Genomic DNA, 26,909 nt, shown 5'->3' with positions numbered 1-26,909 from the left:
ACCCTTCTGAAACAGCAAAGCAAATATCCATTTGTCAGAAATGGAGTTGACGTCCTGTTGTTAGATGATTGGTAATCACGCAACTGGAGAAGCTGCTATGTCGACTCCTTACGCCTATTCACTACGGGACTACAGCCATACGACTTGCTCCCATCGTATAAACTTTAGTGACAATACTATAACTTGGTATTTTCGCACCGGCAGTCGATAAAAAGTAGAAGAGGTTGGAGGTAAGAAGAGGAAACTTTGTTATCTCCGCTAAATCCATTCTTTCTGACTAATCGTGACTTGCACTGTGAGTGCACTTGATACAACTTCAATTCCATTAATTATCTCACTAATAAAACTATCTCTTCTTATATCACGCAATTAACCCTTCACCTACTACAACCAAGTTAGTCACCCTATGCATAACATTCTCTTACATAGATCATGGTTGCTTTCCAAGATAGTTTCCACGGCCAATAACAACTGCTGCTGGTTATTTTCTGCTCTGGCTTGGAAATCACTTTTTTTACTCTCCAGTCAGCAGCTACTTGTAAACGTCAGCCAAGTGCAAATAGTTGGACGACACATCTCTGGAGAATGTTCAGAATGCAGTTAATAGATAATTTGAAGGCCTGCAGCCTGGCTAATAAGGCAGCTAAGGAACCCTTCTTTCTAACCGATTGCATTGGCGACCATAAACGCCCACCCGGGCTCACCGGTTCAAGCGGTGGGAGTATCTGCAGCATTACTGCGAGATCTGAAAATATCTCGACCCCATCGGTGAGCACTGCGATGAGTTGATCCGCCTGGATTAGGGACGCGTAGTTTGCATTTTCGGTGGAACAGCTGTCGGCGAGTTGCCCTAGAGCAGAGAGGGTAATCTGGGTCGCAAGAGCCTCCGAGGAGTGTTAGGTCGCGATCTTAGGTGCGTCCTTGGCTGCCGTGATACAAGAACCAATGATTTTGACAGCCTCGCCTACGGCTGTGGCGATCCCCGCAACGGAAGCTATCGCGCTCAGTGGGTCCATTTGAAGCCTCGGACAGCACGAGATGCATAGGTAGTTGAGAAGAAAGATGAGGGCGCTGAGGGGAAAGCTGACAACAAAAAACAAGGCTGTAAAAGTAGCTGTGCAGCTAAAATGTTCTTTCTCAAAGGCTCAGTAAGCCTAGGTATATTACTAATTATTACCTCTAAGTTAAGAATTATAAAAGATTAAGTAAATTGCTATTTTATAAACTATTAGGAATTATATCTTTTGAGTTTATTTATAATATAAATTACTTGAAATATATAAATTAAATACTTTAAATCTTTTCCTACTTACAGTCAGCAATTATAGCAGCTTTAGGGATGCCAACCCTAGACCTTCCGTTATTCATAGTGTACTGTCGTGACGTTGCCTCCATTTTACCACGTGAGGAGTTCGGAACCTCTCTTGGTCTTCTTCCGACCAGTCTTTCCAAATCGTCTCGAACGAGTCTAGCAGCAGTTTTGAGAGGTTATCCATTGAGGTTGCCCCGTAGTGGACAGTGGCTTCAGAGATGGAGACTTTCTCGAAGCCGCCATCCTTCAATCTGTTGTCCGGCCGAACTCCTTTTTGAGCCGGGCGAATTACATTCTTTAGATATCCAGAAGCAGACCAAGAAGTGACAGCCGCAACACCGGTCGACCTCAGAGCGTGGTATATCTCTCTGGCTCCTGCAACCCTGTCGGTGACGAAGAGGATGCCCAAGTTGGTAATGCTGCGTGTGAATGGCAGTCAGTCGAGTACCATGATGGCGCTTCTTGGCTCACCTGATGACTTCCCTCTGCCAATTAAGGTCAGTAAGCAGGGACAAAGCAGTGGCCTAGGGATTTATTAGATATATACTCATGGAAGAAGCGACACCCAAGGATCACTCCAACCTCTAGGAGCGACATTACCATACCGCTACCTCAAAGGAATAGAGAATTTTCAACGTCGCTCCCGTATAACAAGAGGTAGCATATACACAGTCGCGTGTTCCACAATCCTACGCCTACTTAGCTTGCTAGCTTTCAATACAAATTAATTACTCAAGAATACTTCTAGATGTAATCAGACGTGATTCGCAACCTACGCTCAGTAAGTTCCGCCCAGCCACAAATACCAACATAAACCAATCGGATTATGGTTTACTACATTGGGCACCTTAACAGTCACAGTGCGTCCCTAGTCATGAGGGAAATGGATTTCGGTGCAGGAGCGAAAACTAGTGCCATGCTACTTAAAGTAATGCAAAGGTTTACTCTGAACGTGAAAGGATCCATCATCGAATACAAGCAGCTAAATAGAAGAAAGAGGACAGAGTCAGGAGGTATCGTAAAGATTTCCCGCCAATCCCGTTCTGCCACTGACTTTCATTAAGCATTCACGGCTTAGTGTATACTTACGGTGGTGTGATTATGATTCCGTCTTTGTAGGTTTCACACGGCCACTCCTCGCTGTTGATGTGATCTTGTGAGAATCAGTGTGTAACAACACTTATCTAATCGTCACATATCAAAAGCAAATATCTCTCTTTGCACTCCTTTTACAAGCCTCTGCTTTTTGTCCCAGCGCTGTCAATTATGTGTGATGTAGAGCAGAAGGCTCCGTCGGATCCTCAGCAGGTTTAGCATACACTATCCACACATAAATAATTCTCACATTATCATATAAAGTCAGTCCACATGTAATCTTTATATTTTTATTGTACTTGCCACTGGTTCTGGGCATGGGTGTTACGCCACGCTATCGAGCATCTACAAAAAAATACGAAAGCCACGGATACCACGCTTAGGCTCAGAGTACCAATCAAATGCAAAGAGAAGCATTGCATAAAGTGAAATTTAGTCCTAGGAGGTCGGATGTCCCAGATAGTAGGGATTGTAAGAGCCGGCTGACCTATCTCTAAGACACCAGGGCCCTCTGAGCCGTACCCCGCCCCACATAACCCCGTGATCACACGGGGTCGAGCCACGTTCAACACCATAGATCCAACCGTCTACGCAGGACCTGCGAATCCCGCTACCGATGCAGGATTTTGCTGCGACCAAGTTGTACAGTACATCCCGTCAATCGACCGTTTCGTTTGGCTTATGCAGTACGTCGCGACGAACGACACTAAGAACGTCAACAAGCTTCGGCTGATAACGTTGCACCCCGACGACGTGGTTGCTACAGGTATACGATTATATATTTATACGGATATACTTTCATCAGGCGGCTGGCTTGACTATGGAGAACTCGGTGTCGGTAACACCCAACTCTATATCAGCGCCACTTTCTACGGACCAACATCTGGCCTTATGGTCTTCCGGGTTCCCATTTCGGCCGTCAACGTGGTCGGTTCCTATACTTATTGGCAAACAAATGCGAATGACGGGGCAGTCGCTCAAGGTTCCCGCCTTGCCCAGAATCCCGGTGCCGATGCCTTCTGGGCTGGACACTCTGATCTGGGAAAAGCCATCCGTGTTTTTAAGTGGTCAGAATCGTCAACAAGCTACGCCTGGATCGACGTCTCGATCGATCATTGGCCCACAGACATCTCCAAGTTCGTCTCCGCGTGTCCAGTCCAGCGGACAAAACGAAAAATTGGCTGTTTAGCAATTCGGCCAACAACATTATCGGTGCCACACGACGCCGCACCAACGAAGCCTGGTTCGCTTGGAACGCAGGCTCCGGGGGCGGATTCGCCAACCCTCACGTCCAAATTGTGCAAGTAGACGTGGGGAGCTTTCCGAGCCTTCCCAAACCTAAACAGTGGCAGATCTGGAACCCCAGCTTCGCCTTCGCGTTCCCGAATTTCTACACTAGTAGGGAATGTGGTGATGTCGGACTCGCTATTGCGTTCGGCGGCGGGACCTTGAATCCGAGCGGTGCCCTGGGCGTTGTCACTTCGGAGGGAATCCTGACGCAAACTGTGTATTATCCTGAACTGAGCAATACTTGTGAGGAGCGATTTGGAGATTATTTGGGAGTTAGGTCAGAGAATGGAGTGAACTATGAGGGGTTCGTCTATGCGTTAGAGAGTACGCCAAGCGGGCCCCCTCTGAGGAGTCCGAGATATGTTGAGTTCGGGAGAGGGTAGGGGAAATGTTTTGTTGCCTAAAACGAGTTTGCTAATGATTTGCAAAATGAAAATATTTATCTCTAGTAACCCTATCGTCTATTGTAATGGTGAATTGACCAATTCACCTTTTTTTAATATAGGAGTTTAGCGCGAATGTAATGATACCCTCACCTAAACTAATGAAGAGTGCGATGCCCACATAAGCTATGTATAGATAGACAGCTTGACCACAGACTGAACCAAGACTTCTCACGATACTCGCTGTGTGACCCGAACATCAGTATCCGATATCTCTATGGATAAGTAGCGTTTTAAAAGACCTGCATGAACACATTACCCACTGTGGCAACGATTGCCGAGGGCCGCATCTGGTGTTCGGGGAGTGGGCCCCGAGCCGGAGAGTGGTCCCCGAAACTCGTTTGGGGACCGCAAGCCCCGAGCAGACCGACCTACCAGCTAGATAAAGCAAGGGCAGCCAGCCCACCGGTATTGGTCAACTTATAGGCCAGACGTTCAGATTCGGTGCAATTCATATTTCAGTCTAGCAAAATGCTCGCTTGTCAGAATTCCCTCAAGACAAGGGTCGCCAACGGGCAGCTCTGCAAGGTATGAATGCATCCCCAGGCGCTATCTTACCATAACCCTCCGCTGGAGCATAGTAATATGTAACTTCCACGTTCTATAACGGGTACTCTTGATACTATGTAATAATACGTCCTGCTCAGTGCTAATACCGTCAACGTTTAGGCCCTTGGTGTACGACTCGTCGCAAACCCCCAAGTAGTACAACTAGCCAAGAACGCAAACTTCGATAGCCTTTTCATCGATTTGGAACACTCAACACTTTCTCTCTACGACGCTGGCAAGCTATGTGGCGCCGGACTTGCTCTCGGTATAACACCATTTGTACGAGTGCCACATCAATGCGGCAATGGATTCGTCCAGAAAGTCCTCGACGCAGGTGCCATGGGAATAATCTTTCCTCATGTACAAAACTCGGGTGAGCAACATGTTATCTGGATGGTTTATCTGTTCTACTAACATACACTCCCCCCAGATGAAGCAAAGGCAGCCGTGGCCATCTCGAAATATCCTCCTCAAGGCTGTCGCTCAATCACCGGCCAACTACCCACACTATCCCTTAAGTCCTACCCTCAAGCCGATGTGATTCGAGAGACCAACGAGCACGCGTCATCAGTGTTCGTCATGATAGAGAACGAGGGGGCCGTCCAAAGAGTAGAGGAGATCGCCGCCGTAGAGGGAGTCGACGTTGTGCTAATTGGGTCCAATGACTTGGCTATCGAGCTTGGTGCCCCTGCCGATTTTCGCAGCGACAGATTTCGCCAGGCTTTGATGCGGGTGAGCAAAGCATGCAGGAAGTATGGAAAGGTTATGGGTCTTGCGGGTATCTATGGTACGCCTGATATTCACGACTGGGCTATTCATACATTGGGTGTGCGGTTCATGCTGTGCCAGCAAGATTCAGGGTTGATCGCGGGCGCTGCAGCAAAATGCTTGGCTGCTGTAGAAATGGTTGAGAATGCCCCTTCATCAAAGTCGACGAATGGTTCAACTTAAAAAGCACACGGCAAGATTGTTATATAACGCTAACTCCCTGTATTGGATAAGCTCTAGCTCTACTTGTACTTTATGTTCTTCTATCACATTTCTTTCTGTCCTATGAGACTATAAATCATTCGTTTGACTTATGCTGCCTGCATACGTACCACCTTGTCACAATTCAGTAGGCACAATGGGTCAAATGCATTCTTCATCTATGCCCTCGAGTTAGTATCATATCACCCTCGACAGTCCAAGAAAGCTTACCGATCGCATCGTATCCACAGCTTCTTTACCGAGTTCCTTCTCCAAGTAGTCCCTCTTCACAAGTCCGACGCCATGCTCGCCCGTCGCTGTACCTTTCATCTCGATGGCTTTATCAACCATTCGGTGGACGACCTCTTCGGCGATATAACGCTTGTCCTCGGGAAATAATAGTAGCGTATGGAAGTTCCCGTCACCAACGTGCCCAACGATTGAGCCGAGCAAGCCCGATTTCTCGATATCAGCCTTAGCGAACTCTATGATGTCAGGAAGCCTGCTTAAAGGTACAGCTACATCAGTAGTCCAGACTTTGTCAGTTGGTGACTTTCTCATGGCGAGCATGCTCCATAAGGCATTCTTCCTTGCGGACCATAACTCGTTTCGTTCCGTCTCATCGGAGGCGAATTTATATGCCGTGCTGCGGTTTTGCTTCGTGATACTTCCAACTTGTTTGGCAAGATGATCCACGATGAACTCATCGCTCCCGGTGAACTTGAAGAACAGGGTTGGTTCTTCTTTCCACTTCAATCTCGTTAAAGCAGAATCATTGATGCTCTTCATCTGTACTTCATCAAGGATCTCAACAGCTGCAACCTGGATGCCATTGGATAGCACCTCTCTAACTGCCGAGGCCGCGTCTCGTAGCGTTGGGAATGTGCACACGGCCACGGCCTCACAGGGTGGCTTGACTGCCAGTTTGAGTGTAGCTTCCGTGACGAGGCCAAGGGTTCCCTCGCTGCCGATAAAGGTCCTCGTCAGGTCATAGCCTGCGCTTGACTTTCTCGCTCTCTGCCTGGTCTTGATAATCGTGCCATCGGCGAGAACCACCGTGAGTGATAGGACCCAATCTTTCATAGTCCCATAAGCCGCAGCGTTTGTTCCAGAGCATCCTGTGCCGACCATTCCTCCAATCATGGCGCCGGGACCAGGATCTGGGGGGAAGAACAGACCATGGGCCGCTAACTCCTCATTTAGGTCCATCCAACCAATACCGGGTTGCACAACGCAGTCGAGGTCATACTTGTTCAGCTCTACAATGTTGTTCATTCGACCAAAATCGATACATATACCCTGCAAATGGGGTATGTACTGCCCTTCAATCGATGTCCCTCCCGAATATGGCGTGACTGGCAACCGACGTCGGAAGCATACTTTCATAAGCTCTGAAACCTGTTCTGTTGTCTCAGGGTAGAGGATGACTTGTGAAAGGATGGCAGACTCTTCAGTCCAGGCATACGACTGATAGTCTGAGCCGGAATGGGTAACGAGGTCTGTACGTTCTGTTGAGACGTTCTCAGGACCCAAGATAGCGGCGAATTCTTTACAAGCACCTTCAATATTTGATGCCGACAAGTCATGTTGAATCTCGGGGGTGTCAAATAGTGACTGTGTTGATGATAGCTGCCTCTTTGTTGGGAGGCTGTTGACACTCAGTGCTCCAGCCATGCCGACTGTTAATGCCGCCAACCCCAGTACGTATAGCCCTGGGTGAAGTCAGTCTTTGGTCTGTGAATGTAATGAAGGACTTACCTATGCTACTTGTCTGCCATTGCGTTGATGCTGAAGTATCTTTTTTTGATGTAATCGAAACTGACCGAAGGTACTGAGCTGGTAATCGAGTCCGGGAAGACGTTGGATGTCGCCCAACATGTACTATCCGGCGTAACGATCTGCCCAGAGCCCACATGACAGCTTTGGCAGATCACAGCAAGTCTTAATAAGAAAGAGAGAGTTGATCGAGGGGTATAACTAACAGACAGACAATCAATGTGAATAGCAATTGTTTATTAGAATCTTTTCCATTTCGCTTCTCTTATTTACTCTACTTCAATCTCTCATCTGACTCCCCAGCGAGGTTCCGAGTTGAGCCGGGGATGGTGCCATCGGCTATGGAATGCAGATCGCACAAGTGGACTATGAGCATTCGGCTATGGACAATACCATTCCCGGGGATCAAATTTCCATTTTTGGAGTAGGAGAACAGACTATTGGGTCTAGCTAAATCCCTTCAGCCCATGTTATGGCAAATCATAGGTTAGTAAACCTCCGATCCCCGCACTTGCTCAAGACACCAACTAGTCTTAACAGTATGCCAAGAATATGGAGTTTGTGCGTTCCAGCCAGAGATCAAGACTAGATACGCCAAAATTACAATAAAGTCTCACAACACGTTTGTTAATCCATAGGTTCAGTGCTTGCTATTCCCAGATCGGCCAGAAAGTACATCGCTTGATACTGGAATGAGTCTGGGTGCGGAAACTCCATGTCATCACTTGACTGAACACCTGAGAAAACACCGTTTGCCAAGTATGTCGGCCAAAACCCGCCTCCCTCAAATCCTGAACTCTGGTCAAATGCAAAATTGGAGTCTTCAAAACCTGTCGCGTCATGTGTGGCTTGGCCAGCTGATGCAGTGTTTTTCTGGATGTCGTAGACTTGATCCGCGCTGCTATTCCTCATCTCTGTGCCTGTTCCACCACCATATACGTCGTCGCTATTTGAGTTCGTAGGCGGTCTCTGCGCTTCTTCCGTGTCTGTAGGGGGTGGACGGTTCAGTATATCCATGAAGAAGTTCTTGATCCATCGCGCCAGGATATAGACTGACTCAAACTGTTTGAGAGCCAGTAATCCAGGCCGAATCTTGACAAAGATCTGATCACTTTTGGGCGCTGAGGTTTTGACGTCAACTGCAAGAGCCATCATCGCAGAGAAGAGAGCAGAGACACTGGAATTATTGTAAGCCTCTTGTTACAAGAGCTCTTTGAGAAACTTACTATATCATGGGAAAGTGCTCCGGTGTCCAAAAGAGTAACGAGTTCTCCACGAGGCTGAAGATTTGTGCTGCCGCGTCAAGCACGGGCTTTACCTCCTTGGATGTGTTGCACTGTCTTTGCAGCCTCTGGCTGAGGTTGATCAAATAGTAACTAATGGAATCAGCTTCATGTTTGGCGAATAGGAGCTTGATACGCACTGATAGCAAACTTTCAGTGTTAAGCTTAGATGATGGTTACCGTTGGAGAAGTTCAAGCCCTGAGACGACTCATACCAGGCTTGCAGCGTCGACTGGATATCTCTCATGGCTTCACGGAGAACATGAGCTTCATTACAGAGAGACAGACGGGAAGGTGAGCAGTGGGAGAAGTACAATCGAGCCACTATTCCGTTAGTATTTCCCATGGCTAGCAATCAGGCTTGGGGGAATGGAAGATCTTACTAGCTTTACTCAACTTAACCTGCGATATGATGTACTGCACAGTCTCTGGAGCTTCTTCCGGAAAGTCTTCCTCAATAAGTTCTTCGACATCATGATCTTCGTCGTTGATCACCATAGGCGTGCCAGTAGAGATAGCAATTTGACGATCCCGAACCTGATTAGTGAGCAAATGCTGGCTATCATTGAATATTTACTCACATAAAGGCACCACCAGATACGCTTCCACCGTGACCTTTCCTCAGGCGACATCTTGCTGTTTTTTGTACTCCTGTGGTAGCCTGTACACTGCGCGGATCGTATCGCAGCTGCAAGCCACCAGTGGCAATCGCGATAAGCCGTTGGACTTCCAAACCAGTAGTGAAGCAGGTACGACGACAGTATCATATGTGTTCGACTCGATTCCCGATCTGCGTCGAAGGCTGCGCTCGCTTTGTTGTACAGAGCATTGTTGGCATCCCATCGAGTGCTGTACCCCATGAGATGCAATACCTCTGGATTACAGTGCAACGATGCAACGAAAAGGACACTTCGGAGTAGGGTACCAGACATGGCTCCGTCATCAAGAGATGAAAGGAAGTACTTCTTCCCAAGTATCGGGCAAAAAGCGTGAAATATGTCGAAGTAGACCTTGATGAGACGGTCTACTAAGTCCGGTGATGGAAGGTCAGCGAGGCCCGCCTTTTCGAGAGGCAAGGATGGCTGACTGCAGACGCTCTCTCTTCTCGTGTCGCGGGTTACACTCTGAACCGTTTCGTTACACTCGCCGATTGGGCGGTGAACACTATTGTGACCAGGCGTGTAACCTCTCATGACATATGATGCATACCAGCTTTCACCAACAACGCTTGGTTGAGCATTAGGACTCGCATGCTGGTCAGAAGATGGCCTTGTGATAGTAGAATCGCTCAATTGTTGCACCGGTCTGCTGTTCTGTTCTCTTTCTGTCGGAGGGTCTTCAGTGGCCATCCCCATGGATTCATCCTCATTGTTCGGGGCGACGCTGGGACTGCCTGAACTGTTACACGACTCGATGTCAGGCAACAACGTGTATCGTCCGTCGGGACCTCTACACAACGAAGATCAGTATCATCTCGTGGCACAGGGATAAGATCATACCTTCGGCGTTTGGACTGGATCAATGCACACTGCTCATGATGGCCACTCTTCCTGCAAGCAGAGCATGGTACCCCAGTGGCAGATCCATCGCACTTTGTTCTTCGCCGATTGCAACGCTCACACGCCGTGCCTCTCTTCCTGCCATGATTGGGCGTCCTCCTGGCCAGTTGTCGATTACTACTCTCATCCATTGCCCCCAATGGTATTGAGTAACTCATCACACTCCAGAAAATGCATGCCTCCTCTTCCCCGCCTGGTAGAATCTGGGGATTGCCATCCAACAGTGGGCCCGGGGTAAAGGATGCAGTCTACCCCGCAGACTCACCACGCTAAATCGATTCAAGCTTAACCGCGCTTGTTCTCTGACGGACATGTCCCCGGGAATTACCATAGCCGATGGCCATCGCCGTCATCGGCTGTGGTTAGCGGTTGCAGATCCTCCATCCTTCACCTTTCCCTTCTCAAACCAGAAAGCTATCAAATGAGACATGGGTCATTGGCGATCTTGGCCCGGAATGCACATGTATAAAAGTAACCCCAGACTTCCCCGGATTCAATCGAGATCTGCATGAGCTCACTCCCGCCAGTAGCACTTCTTCACTATAGCAATGGCCAGCAGCACCGTTCATCCAGAGATTGACATGTCTCACGAGGAAAAACATGACCTAGAACAGATTGAAACTAAGGACAATGTCCAATCAGCTCACGACACCAAATTCGAGAAGCGCGTCCTTCGAAAAATTGATACTCGACTCCTACCTATCCTCGGATGCCTTTACACAATCGCCCTTGTCGACCGATCCAACATCGCGGTCGCTCGCATTTCCGGCATGGATGAAGACCTCGACCTCGCTGTTGACAATCGCGTGTCTATTGTCTTGATGGTCTTCTTCATCGGGTACATCATTTTCGAGATCCCTAGCAATGCCTTCATTCACAAGCTCGGTGCAGCCAATTGGCTTGCCTTTCTGGCTTTTGCCTGGGGTTTGGTGTCGCTTGGCATTGGCTTCTTGAATAACTGGGCTGGCCTCGCTGTACTGAGAGCTCTTCTTGGCGTTTTCGAGGCTGGTTTCTTTCCAGGTACCTATGCAAATTCCTCATCCCAAGTAGCCATGAAACTGACAATCAGAAAGGCTGTGTTTATCTAGTGTCTTCCTGGTACAAGAGATATGAGGTACAGAAGCGCATGGCAGGCTTCTTCTTGACAGCTTCTGCGCTGTCAGCATTCGCCAACATCCTCGCATACGGCCTGATCCAGATTTCTAAAACTCATCACTACAAAGGGTAAGTATGCCTGTCCATTCACTGATGGTCTAGAAGCTGATTGTTATAGATGGCGTTGGATCTTCATCGTCGAGGGTGCCATCACAGTCGTCGCCGGCATCGGCTCATGGTTCATCATCGTCGACTTTCCCGACTCCGATAAAAACACTTTTCTCACCCCAGAAGAACGCGCCTTTGTCAAAGAACGCCTCGCCGAGGACCGTGGTCCCGAAGAACGAGAGAAAGTGACCATGAAGATCATTGGCCAGACAGCTGCTGATTGGAAGCCTTGGGCCTATTCGCTTATGTATATGGCCGGTGCCGTTGGAGTATATGCCTTCTTGTTCTTCCTGCCTATCATCCTACGAGGTGGTCTTGGATACTCACTTGAGCTTTCGTTTATTTTGAGTACACCTCCAGCACTGTTTGCTGTCGTTGAAGCAATGAGTATCTCGTGGCTTGCTGATAAGACGAGACTGCGAGGTCCGTTCGTCATCTTCCAAGGCCTGATTGGCATCATTGGGCTATGCATGACTGGTTTTCTCAATTCACCAACACCTCGCTATGTCGGCACGTTTCTCGGCGTCGCTGGCGCTAATGGCCTAGTTGTGACGACACTTGCGTGGCAGGCCAATAACATTGTCGGTGATGCCCGACGTGCTGTATCCACTGGCTTCCTCATCAGCATGAGTGGTGTTGGTGGGATTTATTCCAGCATGGTATTCCGTAAGTTGGCAACCCTTCCCTTGACATATCGCATCTAACAGCGGTCCAGGCCAACAAGATGCACCAAACTACATCCCTGGACTCGTCGCTGTCATGGCCATCAACGTTGCAGCGGTTGTAGTCGCTGCGCTAACAATGCTTATGCTCCGTCATAATAACAGACAGGCAGATCGAGGGAACTACCTATGCGAGGGTCGAGAAGGATTCAGATATACGTTGTAGAGCTCTTAGTATTCCATTTGACAATTATGATTCACTGCAGTCTTCGAATTGCTCTGCGTGATCCAAGTTGCTGTCGTCATCAGAAACAGGGTAGACATCGTCGCCGCCCATACCGTCCAGCGCCATATTCTCGCTCTCCGGTGCTATCGCAAAGTTTCCCACGAGATTAAGAGCCTGTTGCAGTCTTTGTCCCGCCATAGCACGATACCTTTTATCCTCCCTTTCCATGCGGCGCAAATTCTCCTGCTCTTTCTGATCGAGTTCGGCGCGCTGCTTCGCTATCTCTTCTTGAGCCTTCTCCAGCTGCAGCTGAATAAATTGCTTGTTCTGCGCAAGCTCTGTGAGTGTTGACTGCGCATCTATCCTCATTTGCGAGATAACTTGTGTGTATATATTGTCTCCCAGAATTCTAGCAAGGTCTTCTGCGTCGGCGAGAAACTGTTCTAGTCCTCTTGAGTTGGTGCGTAGACGATGAACAGCTGTATGTCTGATTTGTGCAATTGATCGCAGTAATTCTTTCAGTGCCTTACCGGTTCCCTGCCGTTTTAGGTTTCCCTCATGTCCGAGGAGCTCTGCCCACTGATTAAGCTTTACTGACTCAGGGCAGTCCCAGTCGCGGTGTTGCACGATACTCGAGAGTTCCCTTACTCCGTACTCGTAACAGGCAGTTTCCAAGACTTTTTGAAGTTTCTCCATAAGGAGATGCTCCGTAGGAAACGGCAGATAGACTGGGAATAACAATGAACTGCCAGCAATGTCGCTTGCAGTGCTATCGCTAGCGTCTGGCCAGTCTCAGTTAGTATCAATAACCTTGAATGGGCAAGACGTACCATGTACTGCTGTGGTGGCTGCTTGTAAGTCGCGAATATCCTGATTGTCATCCGAGTGGGTTTCTTCAATGCCCTTAAGCGCGGCTTGCTCGGTCCTAGTCGCTTCTGCTTCTAGTTGCGTCCTGGCAGTATTCTGAGCCGTCGAAGGCTCAAATAGATCGGGAAAGCGTTGGCGAGCAATCGGGGTCGACTCATAAACTTTGTCCGAAAGGAGCTTCAACACTTCCCGAGATACAGCGTCAAAGCCGTGTCGAGTTACAACTTATTGCACTAAGCTCCCCCTTTGTAAATGGTTGTTAATCGACGCTCTTACGACCCCACGATCTCTCAACTTAGCGTATTGACCATTAAAAATGTTCTTTGTCGCTTGGTAGATCACTCGTTCGTTCAATTCAGTTCCGATAACGAGATCCATGTTGGGCACTTCAGGGAGTTGAAGTAGTATTCGCGAGGTACAACAAGCGATACATATAAAGACGAGTGCGATGAGCTGACGTCCCTAAGTTCATTCGATTGGGAATGTGTTTTGATTCAAAAGGAAAGGCTAGGTACTTGTTTAAATCACTGCCATGATAAGAAGCGGGGAGTCTTGAATGGTAGGCCTCCCTTGGCTGTATTTTTTCTGAATGGCTGCGTATTTACCACGTCATATATTGTGTGTGACATAATAGGATACGAACATTTAACTTTTAAAATTGCGATTCACGAGTTTATTCCGTGGTAGCCACTAAAACAAGTGATCTAGCTTTCTTAACTTTTGCCCCTATGTTCAAGGAAAACTATCCTCTGCAAATAACCTTTCACAACATATATCCGACAACTGGCTTACATTAAACCGGATTTAATTACAGCATAAATGCTAGGGACCTATCAGACTATTACATTAATAGTATGTATGTATGTATGTATGTGTATTTTTCGTCTGGGTGGCTGTAACGAAGCCAAATCTCCTACTGGAGCAAAAGACGTGCTGAGCTAGCTAGGTACAGGATACCCCGCTTCCTTCACCATCCAGCATACCAATGGCACAAAAGGTGCTGTATTTCTCAAGCCCGTCACCCGTCAGCGGGTTCGAGGGCAATCTATTGTCGAACTTTTTCCACCGACCAGAATTCTCTCGCGCATCACTACATCTGCTGACGCAGTCCACAATCTCCAGTAACCAAGTTGTAGCTCGTAGTCGACTGTCGCGGCGGCAGGGAAAAACCTCGGGAAGGGATCAGAGGCCGACGGTGCGGCTTGCCTTTAAAGGAGAAAAACCCATCGCAATCGGCGTCGTTGATCGGAAGGATGTCGCTACGAATGCCCGGGGCATCGCCCTCCGATATCTAAGGCGTTCTGGTTCTGAGGTGCCGCCATTAGATCCGACAAAGGTGTTGTCAGAGAAGGCGAACTCTCCAAAATTCCTTCTCTGAAAACTGCTGTTAGGGAGCCGATAGCGTCCCCGCAGTTTTTGTGTGGTCGCGTGGCCTGCAGAAAATCCCGCTCCTAGCACCGCACTAACAGTGCGTGCCAAGAAAGAATTTTTACAGGAGAGAGTTGATTACATTAATAGTGAATGCAATTTTTCTAGATACAGGGTAGGATGTGCTGACATCGGGTTCCGGTTATATGATACTCCGACAGCTTTTAGCATTGGTACTAACAGTAGCTTGCTTCGACTTATCTCCAAAACGGACTTTTGCTTCCATCGACCTCATCGGAGACTTGACATATAATGCCTATTTAATTACCCTACACCGCAAGTGATGAAAACAGAGAGTAGTTGAAGAAGTAACAACATACAATACAGACGTTGGAATGAACCCGCAATCTACGCCTCCACCGTCGGGGAAGCGCAACAAGACAGTCGCGTGAGTAGCTCTCGCTTCATTGACCAATTATACCTACCCGAAAGCAGTGAAGCAATCGCTAACATAACTAACTCTTCGAAGATGTTTGCAATGTCGCGAGCGAAAGGTTCGTTGCTCAGGCACCTGTCCCTGCGCCAATTGCACGCGTCGCTCGACAGACTGCGTGTTTGAGCAGGAGGATCGCAAGGTTGTCGTATCCGAGAAGTAAGTGACTGTTCCCAGCGTTGCAAAAAGTGGTTGTGCTGAGACTAATTGTAGCTTGCTCAATGATCTGAAGCGAAAGGCAGAGGATTGGGATGAGGCGCAAAAACAGAAGAAGAACAAAACCTCTGCGGATCCTAGTACAAGTGAGAACTGTTATCATTCTACTTGAAGTTTGCTGACAAATCTGCTCAAGATATAACAGCTACAGCACCCGGCCCAAGAACGAATGCTGACGATGGCCTACCACAAATGACCAATCCTCTACTGACACCGTCGTCTAAGTTTGTCGTAGACCATCAAGGCAGGAAACGTATGTTGATCGACATCCCAACCGATCCTGAAGACTAATTCGTGCAGGCTTTCTAGGCCCTTCGTCTACATGGGCGTATAGTCACCATGTAATGGGCATGATACGAGAGGTAACTCTCCAAGCAAAACAAGCATTGTGTGCACGCTAATACAGATCTTAGTATGTGGGCCATGAACTCTCACCAGAGGTTCCACTGAATCACGATGGTGTTGCTTTCAACATCGAGCTACCGAGTATGAAGCAGACTGAACTTGTTGTCAACATCGAAGGCCTGCCTTCCCTAGAACTACGCCCTTTATCTCACCAACACCGTCAAGTTTCACATCGTCCAAACCTACCACCTATTCGACGAGCAAAAGTTTATGCCAGCTCTTCATTCATTATACAGTGATGGCCCACCGCTGGTGACCGCTGGGAACAGGATGTGGTATGTCCAGTACTTCCTCATCATGGCTCTTGGGAAGGGACTGCTCACCCGCGGTATGTCCAAGGCTGGTTCACCGGGGAGTGAGTACTTCATGAAAGCCATGGAGCTATTCCCAGATACATACGGACTGTACATAGATCCAATTCTGTCGATCGAAGTATGCTGCGGCCTTGCTTTATATCTCCAAGCTGTCGATCACCGCAACAGCGCGTACGTCTATGTAAGTATACACTGTCCAGGAAATCGCAGACGATACTGAACGATACTGTTTAGCTTGGAATGGGTCTTAGGATAGCGCTTAGCCAAGGTCTACACCGTGATATTGCTGGAGAATCCGCCGACGATCCTGAAGTTAGGCGATATCGCAATGCATGGTGGACACTCTACATCCTCGATCGCAAATTCTCATCCTTGATGGGCGCTCCAAGTTCTGTCCAAGACAGCGATATATCTGTGCCGATCCCAGGAGATCAGACAACGCCTCGAAGATCAAGCTCATTGGAGATGCATATCAAGCTATCAAGGCTCAAGACCAAAGTACTAAATAGTATGTCATCCTCAGCAAGGACCGCATGATCGAAGACCGCTGACGCATAGACTAGCTATATACGGAATCGACGGGAAATTAGACGTCTCGTTCCCGAAAAACACCATGACCATTTTGAGGGAACTCGCTGCGCTTGGAGTTGAGCTAAACTCAGCGCCTGATCTGAAGCTGGACAACCAAAGTCCACTATCACGCGTCTCCGCAACCTTGAATCTATGCTACCATCAGGTCAGTCGTGGAACATTCCCTTCAATTAGGATGTAGGCTAATTACAACCAATCCAGTGCATCGTTCTTGCTACAAGGCCGCTTCTCATGTGTATTCTCAGAGACAAGCTGGAAATGAGCAGACACGATAACAATACCAACTGCGAGATTGTTGAGCCTGTCAAAGCTCTAGTTAGAACCTGTTACGACTCAGCCCATAAATCACTTCGTATCTTGACAACACTTCAGTCACAGGATCTTCTTGGTACAGTTCTCTGTCATCTGACAAGGAGCAGCCAGCTAACGTATCGAAGAACTCTTTCTCCCCTTTGATCTCGACCATGCATTTTCAGCTGGCTTCGTCCTGGCACTTATATCCGCCATCCAACCCTTCCCAGACTCAGCCAGCGACTCTTCCTTTGAGCTAACAAGGAATATTCTTGACGCTTTGATCGCAGGTGGAAATCTCCCTGCACGGTTTCGGCGCCAGGAACTTGAGCGTCTGCATGATATGTTGCACCTAATTGAACAGCGAGATATCGTGCCTCAGCTTCAAGGTCAAGATAACGACTGCATTTCTGTTCTGGGAGAGCAGGGAATATCGCCGAACCAGATACTCAATGTTGCTAGTTTGCTTGATGGGCATACGAATATTGGTGCGGATCTTGATGATGTTAATGGTTGGCTATGGGAGGTCACTGGCTTTGAGGGTCTCCCTCCCGTTTGAACATGTCTGGCAGGAGTTGAGATGATTTACAGGGTGTTTGTAGCAAATTTATCTTTCTCTGAATATCTCCCTGGCATCCGCTGCCCAAATGTGGGTATCTAAGCAATATGAACATTGCTTTTAACAGTTCTTATCTGCATAAGGGTGTGGTCACAGCCCCTCTATTCTTTGCACTAGGGCGTCATTGACATTAGGGCGTGGTCACGACGGCTATACGAAGTTGTGGGGTCTCCCTACAACGCCGACCGCCTAGCTAACTGTGCTTACGTGTCTTTACTAAGGTGTGCCTTGATAAGCTACCTCTTGAAATAGCACAACCCTTCGGGCGGTAAATTCTTTACCCTGCGTATAGGAATTATTTTAACGCTGGGTGCTAAGTATAGCTACTTTCTTATACTTCACTCGACAGCTGTAACCCCTTTGAAAGGCTGAGGCTCTGAGATACTTAAAGTCATAGGACCCGCATTGTTTAGCTCTTGTCTTAACAAGAAAGCCATCAAACAAACGATTTTGAAATGGCAAAACCGACCGTCACTCTTATCCCATGGGATCCAAATTGCCCTGAACATGTGAGGCGCATGGTTGAGCAGCGCATAATTTGTGGCTGGCAAGCGTCAACTGTCCCGACTGAGTGGAAAGATGGACATATCAACGGGACGAAATGCGTTTACTGGATTGTAAGTCCCATCTCACACCACTATATTGCATTATCATTCTAAGTCTCTTTTCAGATCTTTCCGCAGGACGAGCCACAGCGTGAGAAATACCTCAAGATGCATACTGAGGCTTATCCCAAGGTAGGTTCAGTATATGAAGCCAATCCATTTTTTTACTTATGCTTTGTAGGAGACAGAAGAACTCCTCGACTCGAGCAAGACGCTACTCGGAAAACCACGCGTTCCCACCGACGCAAAGTTCCTTCCGGTTGGGCACGTCGCTCTCGACACCCATATCTCAGACTATGCAGAAAAGCTTGAACTAGACTTCCCCAAATCTGACGCATACTGGGTCAAGAGTCTTTACGTATCTTACAGACTTCAAGGCCTGGGTGTCGGCGGAGCTGCTATGAAAATCGCTGAATGCGTGGCCACGGATGAGCCTCTCAATGCTAGGCATCTCCTATTAGACACGGTGCACCAAGAAGATCAGGCAAATGAGGAATTTGCTGTAGCTGTCTATGGAGGAGCTTTCAAGGTAAATGACTGGTATTAAGTAGTTACCTATGAGGAATGCTAATTGTTGATTTAGATTCCCACTCAGGCCTGGTATGAGAGACGGGGGTATAGGTTGATTGGCACAGCTGAAAACATATATCAATATCCAGATCCAAATGGGAAGGTTTGGCCTTGTAGAACAGTCTTCTTACAGAAAGATATAGTTTAGAACAGCAAGATGATCTTCCACCTGTTGCATAATCAGTCTTGTTAGGTCTTGACCCTGAAGGCAGAGACGAGTGGGTAATAGTATATCTTTCAAAGCCTTCATCTCGTGGTAAAGACCTTGTTTATTGCGGTAGATACTAACGCCAAGGTCGGCCTTTTCGAGATTTGCATCGCCATCAGCGCGAAGCTTGAGCCCATACATAACATCAGGCGCGCCCTGGTGCACATTGTCGAAGATCATGTTGGCGAACAATTGAGTTGATTCTTGTCCTCGAAATCTGGAGCTGAAACGGAGCTAACTCTGTCGCTCGCTTTCATATTTTATTGTATCAACAATACAGTAGTCGGCTCAATTTCCACCTTAGAATTATTCTAAGGACCCGGGCTGCGTCAAACCGAGCTTAGCATCGGACCCCTCTCTCCGAGGCTAGCAAAGCTTAGCGTGGATTTAAATACATGAACCTTCGGGGCCCGCTTCCCGAACCCAAACTCCTCATTTCCGTTCTCAGCAGCAATGCCTACCTCGTCTCGATCTCCCAGGGTTTCGGGCGTGAGAAGAACACAGAACAAGACGTCATTAGCGTGAGTGAACTCCCTCGCTTATCAGCTGTGCCTCCCTGACAAACGCGTATCTAGATGCCTGACATGTCGGAAGAAGAAGGTCAAATGTTCCGGGACCGTACCTTGTGAGTATTGCCACAAGCGTGGACTTAAGTGCAGTGTTCCTCTTCGTCAAGAAAGAAAAGTCTATTCAGTAACGTAAACTCCCCCTCATGGTTTGCCATTCACGCGTCGTTTTGCATCAATATTGACAATCTTCTAGTCACGTTGAGGATCTCGAGAACCGCCTGGCTCAGTATGAAGGGAGGAATCAAGACATTGGAGAATGGGTCCCCGATGCTGTTGATGTCCCAAGTCCTATCTCTACTGGTCACGACGCTCAACAGCCGCAAGACACACCTCCCGTTGCGCCGTCACCGATTCCAAGATCTACGACCAGACCAGCGACCTCGATACCATTAACGGGCCGGTGTATGCAATTCACGTTTGAGATGGGGAGCAGCATGTGCTAATTCATGGTACAGCAATAGAAACCGACTCGTCGTTGAGCTCAAGCGCTACCTTCGGCTTCAGGGTCCAGAACCTGCTCACTAATGCTCGACATATTCGCGACATTCCCCGCCCTGCCGCTCACGTCTCTAACAATCACAACTCGTCTCCAAGACAAGCCAACAACACGTATCATGGCTCTCTGCCCCTTCTTCCCAGCGAATCAGAAGCCTACCGTCTCCTAGACGTTGTCACCCTGTACATCGGTCAGAGTCAAAGTCACTTTGACGCGCGAGAGGTCTCCGACAACATCGAGCTCTACTATACGGATCCAGAAGGCCAGCTCCCGCCTACGCCATGGTTTTTGCGCATGAGCATCATATTTGCAGTTGGAAAGCTAATGTCTGGTGAAAGCTCAGCGAGCAATGGCGATACGGACTTAGGAACTAGTTTATTTGAGTTTGTCCATGCACAATTGCCAACACCTAGCGAGCAACATGCTCAAGGAGGGTTGCAATTGAGACATTGACGCTGCTCGGTGTTTACCTACAAGCCATGAACCGAAAGGAAGAAGCGTACATATATGTAAGCCTTTAACTATCTTTATCCTGAGTCATGAGTATTGTACCTGATCATTTAGACCAGCATAGCCTTGCGGCTCGCAGTCACACATGGTTACCACCGTCCTCTGGAGGGAACACGAATACTTCGATCGGAGAAAGCCCACATCGGTAGGCTATGGTGGACGATTTATATGCAAGAAAGGTAATGCTTTCGCACACTTGTTCCTTCTACTAGCTTTTGTTAACATGTCGATCACTAGACGGTTGGCAGCAGCGACGGGCCACCCATATGGTATTGACGACGCTTTCATCGTGCTAGAGTATCCCACCGACCAGCCGGGCTTCAGCTCCACCCAACCAATACGCACAAATGCTCGAATCGCAAGAGTTACAAGCCGTATCCTTATAGGTAATGGATCTATCTCAACGCGATGCTTTCGACTGACTGAGAATCACTAGACCTCTATAGCCCTAATCGTCAGTACCAAGACTCTTTCGTGCATGATGTCAAAGAGATCATAAGATGTCTGCATAATATTTCGAGCGAGATACCAGAGAATCTAACAACGGTAGCTCACGGACCAAATGCAAATGTTTCTGTGAGAACAACTGCCTCTCTTCAGCTGATGCTATACCAGGTAAGTTGTTTCCTCGTGGCAGCTAGCCATTCCCTACATGTTATCCTTCAAGCTTTAAGTAGCGTTGAAGCTGACAAGCACAGGCCACCTTACTCACCATACGTCCGGTAATGCTACACGTAGCACATTTAATCCTTGCGGGAGCGAGTTCTGGCCTGGAGCCAATGGGGAACTCTTCGCTCGCACAGCTTTGTCGAGCATGCACTGAAGCAGCTAGGCGTATAGTACGTACTATTATAACACTACGACGAATGAATCTGCTAGGTAAGAGCCCTCAATGTATCATTGGAGCTGAGAAAAAGGCTAAAACTACCGACCTATAGCTATCTTTGGGTTCTTCGACTGCGATGCCATATTTTCCGCTACGTTTGTGTTGATTCTCACAGCTTTGTGTGACTCTGCTTGTGAAGATGAGGATAAGATCAACCCGTCGCCTGGACTGGGGGAGGCCATGGAGAGTTTACAGTACCTGGCCGACAACCACAACACTACCGCCGTTGAACGACTCCAAGAGATCCATGAGATTTTGCATCATTTGCCTGAGCATTTACAAAGAAATGAGGGTACAGCTTTGCCCTCGCGCGATCGCTCGCAACCTGCGTATAACAATGTACGCCAGGGCGCTGATGATAGTCAAGGCCATGACCCTGTAGAGCCCGTGAACAATACCGACGAAGCAGATAATACGCCACAGCCAGTGGTAGACGCAGGTCTATCGAGGCCTGCTCCTGGCGTGACAAGTGCTGAACATGATAGTTTGGCCTTGCGTTTAGACGCCGAACAGCATCCGTCAAACTTGAACGAGATGTCACAAGCCTGGATACAATCCGCAGTTAAAACAGGGACTGTGCCAAGCGATGACCTACTCCCTATGGACATACCACTGGATGAGTATTACGGCTACTTCCAGTCACTGTTGGATAATTCTGATTGGTATCTCACTGGGCAAGACGTTGGAGACTTGGCGGAATTTGGAAGGCATGTTGTTAACTTTAGTAGTTCTGAATAATGGACGTGACAGGTCTACTATCGGCGTTAGTGTGTTGCTTCACCATATCCAGCCCTAATTCTTACACTCTAAGAAAAGCCACATCTTTCTATCACAGAGTAAATACCTATGTCTGGAATAAAAAGGAACATGAAGTTTCTAGAAACACACTTCACAATACAGATTCTAGCTGTTGTACTGTAACTCCTGTCAACGTACTGGGTCAGCCTGGTTGATATCCACGCCGTGCGGGCATTATTCTTTGATGCATATCTATTTATTGCCTTGTCCTTCATCCTCACTAAACAGAAACCAATAGTTAGGTATTATTTGCAAGTACCTGGCCAGAGCATCAAACGAAAGTCACACATCCTAATTGTGCCCTACCTAACGTGCTATAGCGACCCCATTCGAGCTGCGTGCGGTGATTGCTTCAGAAGAAGCCCAAAATCCCACTCACGTAACAGAGCTCGTTACCTGCGGACCTACAGAAACCTGGCGAGCCACACCGAGTTATCGTGGTCACATGATGTATTCACTTGACTGCTCGCAGAGAGTATCTTGTACTTGCGACCAAGCCGAGCCAGGAGTGAAGCGAGAGCCTGGGGTAGGCAACCCGCATCATTTGATTCGGCCTTCCTTTCCCCGACTTTGCAGCTGCACACTTGTTTCTACCAACCTGCCTCGCCAAGACAAAGGCCTCAAAGATTCCGAGTACGTAAGCCGCAGGTAGGCTCGTTACTATTCCTACACCCCGCTCGGGCGTGCAACAACACAGAACAACACTACAAGCAGGGGCCCTGTAGTTCCTCCGCTGCAGAAAAGAAAATTGACTCAGACAAAAGTTTTGTGCTTGGTCTTATCTCGGCATTATAAAACTTCATCAATCACACTATTTATTTTACCTGTCTCCTTGACCAACTCCTGATTCACCCAAGATTGTCGACTCCTCGAGCGTTTTCATTCAGCCCCATCATGGAGAAGAAAGAGCGCCTCCTCCTGCCCGCAAGTGTCAAGCCTGTCTCCTATGAGATCATGCTTGATCCTGATTTCGATGAAGAGAAATTTAAGGGCCATTTCAAGGTCAGATGAGGCCTCCAGCCAACTGCGCGTCAGATATCTTGTAGCACTGACAAACTTTATTCCCAGCTGCACCGTAATTGACATCTGCTCATATCTTGAATTGAATTGCACTTTAATCAAGTTAAATGAAGGGCGCGTCTAGTTTAAGCATGATCCTTGGGACGTTCTGGATATAGTGAGGTATCCTTATATGGGAAACGCTACTGCAACTGACATTCATTAACATGCCGCCTTGATAAAGCTACAACAAGACACGGGAGACTTTGAAGATCGAACTGCCGCAAAATTTTACTTACTCCAGGGGATCCAGACGAACGGCACATAATTATTTCTTACACAGGGAAGTTTCGTGGCGATTTGACTGGGCTCTACCAGGCGAGCTATAAGACAGATGGCGGTGTGAAGCATCGCATTGCGGCTACGGCCATGGAGCCGATATATGCGAGGGAAGTAGGAGCCTCTCGGCCTTTGATACAATATTATGCATTGATAACTGACTCATGATTGGCTTGCCATAGGCTTTCCCTTGTTCTGATGAGCCTAGCATAAAAGCCGAGTTCATTTACTCCATCGTAGTCGATGAGTCCTTCATTACCGTTTCAGATATGGCCGTGGAGAAGTCAGAGACCTTCTCTTCATCTAAGAAGCTCGAACCCTTCAAGAAGAACATTTCCAAGCCAACATATGCGAGTAAAGATCTTATGTCATGCCAGAAGCATCGCAGAATTGTCAAATCATCTCGGCTTAGTAGTGGGACCCTTGGCCGAGGTAAAATGCACCCACAGCAGGGTCCTGATATCTGTCCTTTGTCCTTTCGGCAGTGAAGAACAGGCTAACTTTGCAGTGGACCTTGCAACCAAAGGCCTCCGGTTCTTCGAAGACTCATTCGAGCTGCCGTACCCATGACCAAAGCTAGACTTGATTGGAGTTCCCGAATATTCCATGGGCGCCAGGAATAACTTGGGAGCCATCATCATCACAACTGCAAAGCTTTCACGTGACCCGGAAGACTCTGTTCTAGAAAGAATAACAGAGAATCGCAGAGACTATCCTCCATGAGATTTCTCATATGTGGCTCGGTAACCTGGTTACAATGAGGTACTGGGATGGTATGTGGCTAACAGAAGGTTTCGCTCCATTGATCTCCTGATACGCTGTAACCAAGATGTTCCCTAACTGGCATTTTTGGGACTCCCATGACGCCAACGCCCTTCAGAAAGCCCTCAGCCTCGACTCCCTTACCAGCAGTTATTTAGTTGAGCTATTACGTTCGGACTCGATCGACGCGAATCAGGTCTATGACAAGATCTCTTATTAAAGAGGCTCATGTGTCCTCAGAATGGTTCTGAACAATCTCAGGGACACCAAATTCTTCGACCGCTTGAGGATTTATCTTCGACGTCACGAATTCCAGAGTACTGAGTCGCATGGCTTCTGGGGGGCCTGGAAGAAGGCCACTGGCGAATCTATCACCGCGACCATGAGCGCCTGGACCAAAGAGCCTGGCTCCCCTGTCCTTCGAGCCTCGTGACGAGAGTCGAAACGGGATAGGTGTTCGACTCTTCCAGCACCATTTCCTGGCCAGCGGTGTGGTAAAGCAAGAGAATGTGGTATCTGATACAATCTATCAGCTCAGATCTGCAATGCAATTTGGCACAGACAGGATGTTGAGACAATTGATATGATCGCAGGGAGTTGGCCCTTCCTCCTCCGGTGGTCTATTCAGAGTCAACGCGGACCAGGGGAGCTTCTTTCGCACCTCTTACTCGCAAAAGCTACTCACGCGTCTCCTCGAAGAGGCGCGACTGCATCGGGTTGTCCTGTGACCTCAACTTTGGTTGCCGCAGGAGTGAACAAGACCAGTGAACTTCTCGACCTCAGCGTCAAGATCGCTGAACTGTACTCATTTGATGTATGGAGATGATTCGCTGCAATCTCAGGTCTATGCAGACTGTCTACAAGTCTCGTGGGTCTGAGCTGGATGAGGCTCTTCGGAAACCCACCGGGGATGTGATCGGCCCCAAGGCTGAGGAACTTGGGTGGACTATCTCAAATGATGATGATGAGAAACTTTTCACGTTCATAACATCAATATTCAGAGGCGCGGGCGTTGCAGGATAAACCAGGTAAGTTCAATATCCTTCTGGATCCACAGGTAACTGACATTTTCCGTGCAGCGTCGTCTCAACTGCAGAGAAACCTTTTGCGAAGGACATTGCCTGCGACAATAATGGAATCCCAGGATCCCTACGATGGGATCGTTGAATTCCACAGTGATCTTGAAGAACTCCAAGGTCTTGTCGAGCTTTAGAGAAGAATTCCTCCAAAGAGGATGAGCAGTGTCTTGCTTTGGAGTATCCTGGACGAGCACCCAACGCTGAGCTCATGAAGTGGGTACTCGGCCACCTACTGACACTGTCAAGAACCACGGCGTAAGTTGAGACAAATCTACACAGCGAAAGATGAAGCTGATTGGAGACCAGGTGTTGTATCTCACCTGGCTGGCGGGTGGTACGGCTCACGGGGCAGTCGAGCTTTGGGGGTGGACCAAGCAGCATTGGGAGAGAGTTGGGAAGGAGGTTCCGGTGGATATCTCTTCTTTGTTCCTTGGAACTGCTCTCGAGGGTCTGGATACGAAGAAGCATATTCAAGACGTGAGAGTATTGTTTGCCATTCGCGATACGAAAGGCTATCAGATGGTGCTTGATCAGAAATTGGAGCGCATGGAAATGCTGGGCTGACCTTGATATCTCTAATCTCCGTTCGTGGCTGGGGGCACATGGTTATCTATGAGATAAGCTCGATTGATTTCCTGAACAAGTGCCGACAAATGGTCCCCGTTGTGTTATTGAGATCATCACAATGGGAGCCTAGGGTGCCTTCCCAGAGCCAAGAGTCAAGTATGACCGGAACTATATAAATGATAGTGCCTACAGCGGAATGGCTAAATTGTTCAACTTGTGATCTCTAAGAGCTGCTTGGAATTCGATAAAGCGAAGGCGAGCTAATAGACACACCCATTAGGACTCCCATTAAGGTCCCATTGGCCTGCTATACTCTTACGTTAACAGACTGGTCTAAACCAGATGCTAGTATAAATAGCATAAGAACTATTAAACTATAGGTAGTAAAAATATATAAAGGTGACTCTTTAGGAGCTTATATATATTATTAACTTCCCCTGTTTATATTAATAGTATATTAATATTTAGCTAATCCGTTAAGTCTATTATATGCTGTATCTTATAACCTATTTAACCCTCTTTATGCTACCGATGTCGATAGTCTTTGACTTAAGGTAACTAAACTTATATAAAACTTAATATATTTTCTTCCTAAACCCTATAATTACCCCTCTTCTATCCTAGATATTATAGCATGCTGTCTCCCTTATTTATAAGCCCTTACCTGCCTTATATTTTATTAACCTTCTTAGTTATTACTAACCTTGTTATTATTAGTAGTTATACTATGGTTTAAGATTATAATTAGCCTATTATAAGTTATTAATCTTCTTTAATAAAAGTAATAGCTTTATTATCTACTTCCTAATATTATAAAGCTATTTATTATATAAGCTATTATAAGATTTCTTTAAGAACTTATTTTACCTCCTTTATAGATACCCTCTACTTATTACCTATCTAAGAGTCTTAAGGCTTTTTATTTAATAT

At 47.6% G+C, this 26,909-nt stretch overlaps 14 protein-coding genes across 15 annotated transcripts; 10 read left to right on the top strand and 4 right to left on the bottom strand.

Moving 5' to 3' along the window:
* Positions 1–896: 896 nt before the first annotated feature.
* FOXG_18339 (uncharacterized protein) lies at positions 897–1,016 on the bottom strand (the record flags this gene model as incomplete). The annotated part of the gene is made up of 1 exon (XM_018398409.1): positions 897–1,016. One exon carries the CDS (start codon positions 1,014–1,016, stop codon positions 897–899), a length of 120 nt encoding a protein of 39 aa, XP_018236138.1.
* A 348-nt stretch (positions 1,017–1,364) lies between these two features.
* On the bottom strand, positions 1,365–1,909 carry FOXG_02526 (uncharacterized protein; the record flags this gene model as incomplete). The annotated part of the gene is made up of 2 exons (XM_018379981.1): positions 1,365–1,731; positions 1,860–1,909. 2 exons carry the CDS (start codon positions 1,907–1,909, stop codon positions 1,365–1,367), a joined length of 417 nt encoding a protein of 138 aa, XP_018236137.1.
* Positions 1,910–3,088: 1,179 nt separating this feature from the next.
* On the top strand, positions 3,089–4,080 carry FOXG_18338 (uncharacterized protein; the record flags this gene model as incomplete). The annotated part of the gene is made up of 2 exons (XM_018398408.1): positions 3,089–3,543; positions 3,597–4,080. The coding sequence occupies 2 exons, from the start codon at positions 3,089–3,091 to the stop codon at positions 4,078–4,080; spliced, it is 939 nt and encodes a 312-aa protein (XP_018236136.1).
* A 531-nt stretch (positions 4,081–4,611) lies between these two features.
* Positions 4,612–5,640, top strand: FOXG_02525 (uncharacterized protein; the record flags this gene model as incomplete). The annotated part of the gene is made up of 4 exons (XM_018379980.1): positions 4,612–4,668; positions 4,810–4,968; positions 5,008–5,062; positions 5,120–5,640. 4 exons carry the CDS (start codon positions 4,612–4,614, stop codon positions 5,638–5,640), a joined length of 792 nt encoding a protein of 263 aa, XP_018236135.1.
* Positions 5,641–5,768: 128 nt separating this feature from the next.
* On the bottom strand, positions 5,769–9,215 carry FOXG_02524 (uncharacterized protein; the record flags this gene model as incomplete). The annotated part of the gene is made up of 7 exons (XM_018379979.1): positions 5,769–5,792; positions 5,890–6,957; positions 7,039–7,272; positions 7,482–7,578; positions 8,210–8,611; positions 8,661–8,856; positions 9,101–9,215. 7 exons carry the CDS (start codon positions 9,213–9,215, stop codon positions 5,769–5,771), a joined length of 2,136 nt encoding a protein of 711 aa, XP_018236134.1.
* Positions 9,216–10,668: 1,453 nt separating this feature from the next.
* FOXG_02523 (uncharacterized protein) lies at positions 10,669–12,727 on the top strand. 2 transcript variants are annotated; one of them, XM_018379978.1, is made up of 5 exons: positions 10,669–10,747; positions 10,804–11,296; positions 11,350–11,500; positions 11,550–12,205; positions 12,255–12,727. In XM_018379978.1, exons 2-5 carry the CDS (start codon positions 10,825–10,827, stop codon positions 12,425–12,427), a joined length of 1,452 nt encoding a protein of 483 aa, XP_018236133.1. In that variant the 5' UTR covers positions 10,669–10,747; positions 10,804–10,824; the 3' UTR covers positions 12,428–12,727. The 2 variants fall into 2 exon arrangements, with proteins under 2 accessions (XP_018236133.1, XP_018236132.1); XM_018379977.1 differs by having other exon boundaries at positions 10,669–11,296.
* Positions 12,452–13,672, bottom strand: FOXG_02522 (uncharacterized protein; the record flags this gene model as incomplete). Its single annotated transcript, XM_018379976.1, has 3 exons — positions 12,452–13,209; positions 13,258–13,518; positions 13,579–13,672. The coding sequence occupies 3 exons, from the start codon at positions 13,670–13,672 to the stop codon at positions 12,452–12,454; spliced, it is 1,113 nt and encodes a 370-aa protein (XP_018236131.1).
* A 1,385-nt stretch (positions 13,673–15,057) lies between these two features.
* FOXG_02521 (uncharacterized protein) lies at positions 15,058–17,531 on the top strand (the record flags this gene model as incomplete). The annotated part of the gene is made up of 11 exons (XM_018379975.1): positions 15,058–15,110; positions 15,192–15,314; positions 15,369–15,457; positions 15,508–15,624; positions 15,672–15,733; positions 15,785–15,880; positions 15,942–16,271; positions 16,325–16,598; positions 16,654–16,826; positions 16,883–17,069; positions 17,119–17,531. The coding sequence occupies 11 exons, from the start codon at positions 15,058–15,060 to the stop codon at positions 17,529–17,531; spliced, it is 1,917 nt and encodes a 638-aa protein (XP_018236130.1).
* Positions 17,532–17,797: 266 nt separating this feature from the next.
* FOXG_02520 (uncharacterized protein) lies at positions 17,798–19,011 on the top strand. The gene is made up of 4 exons (XM_018379974.1): positions 17,798–18,208; positions 18,263–18,328; positions 18,378–18,725; positions 18,780–19,011. The coding sequence occupies exons 1-4, from the start codon at positions 18,047–18,049 to the stop codon at positions 18,912–18,914; spliced, it is 711 nt and encodes a 236-aa protein (XP_018236129.1). The 5' UTR covers positions 17,798–18,046; the 3' UTR covers positions 18,915–19,011.
* Positions 19,012–19,369: 358 nt separating this feature from the next.
* On the top strand, positions 19,370–20,492 carry FOXG_02519 (uncharacterized protein; the record flags this gene model as incomplete). Its single annotated transcript, XM_018379973.1, has 4 exons — positions 19,370–19,495; positions 19,550–19,599; positions 19,737–19,945; positions 19,999–20,492. The coding sequence occupies 4 exons, from the start codon at positions 19,370–19,372 to the stop codon at positions 20,490–20,492; spliced, it is 879 nt and encodes a 292-aa protein (XP_018236128.1).
* A 280-nt stretch (positions 20,493–20,772) lies between these two features.
* FOXG_18337 (uncharacterized protein) lies at positions 20,773–22,197 on the top strand (the record flags this gene model as incomplete). The annotated part of the gene is made up of 4 exons (XM_018398407.1): positions 20,773–20,935; positions 20,986–21,164; positions 21,248–21,428; positions 21,488–22,197. The coding sequence occupies 4 exons, from the start codon at positions 20,773–20,775 to the stop codon at positions 22,171–22,173; spliced, it is 1,209 nt and encodes a 402-aa protein (XP_018236127.1). The 3' UTR covers positions 22,174–22,197.
* Positions 22,198–23,127: 930 nt separating this feature from the next.
* Positions 23,128–24,059, top strand: FOXG_18336 (uncharacterized protein; the record flags this gene model as incomplete). Its single annotated transcript, XM_018398406.1, has 3 exons — positions 23,128–23,235; positions 23,581–23,685; positions 23,754–24,059. 3 exons carry the CDS (start codon positions 23,128–23,130, stop codon positions 24,057–24,059), a joined length of 519 nt encoding a protein of 172 aa, XP_018236126.1.
* A 515-nt stretch (positions 24,060–24,574) lies between these two features.
* On the top strand, positions 24,575–24,766 carry FOXG_18335 (uncharacterized protein; the record flags this gene model as incomplete). Its single annotated transcript, XM_018398405.1, has 1 exon — positions 24,575–24,766. The coding sequence occupies one exon, from the start codon at positions 24,575–24,577 to the stop codon at positions 24,764–24,766; it is 192 nt and encodes a 63-aa protein (XP_018236125.1).
* Positions 24,767–25,697: 931 nt separating this feature from the next.
* Positions 25,698–25,976, top strand: FOXG_02516 (uncharacterized protein; the record flags this gene model as incomplete). Its single annotated transcript, XM_018379972.1, has 1 exon — positions 25,698–25,976. One exon carries the CDS (start codon positions 25,698–25,700, stop codon positions 25,974–25,976), a length of 279 nt encoding a protein of 92 aa, XP_018236124.1.
* Between the last annotated feature and the right edge of the window lie 933 nt (positions 25,977–26,909).

This window comes from Fusarium oxysporum, chromosome 5 (genome assembly GCF_000149955.1).
Source record: "Fusarium oxysporum f. sp. lycopersici 4287 chromosome 5, whole genome shotgun sequence".
Classification (NCBI taxonomy): domain Eukaryota; kingdom Fungi; phylum Ascomycota; class Sordariomycetes; order Hypocreales; family Nectriaceae; genus Fusarium; species Fusarium oxysporum.
This window is presented reverse-complemented; position numbering and strand designations above follow the sequence as displayed.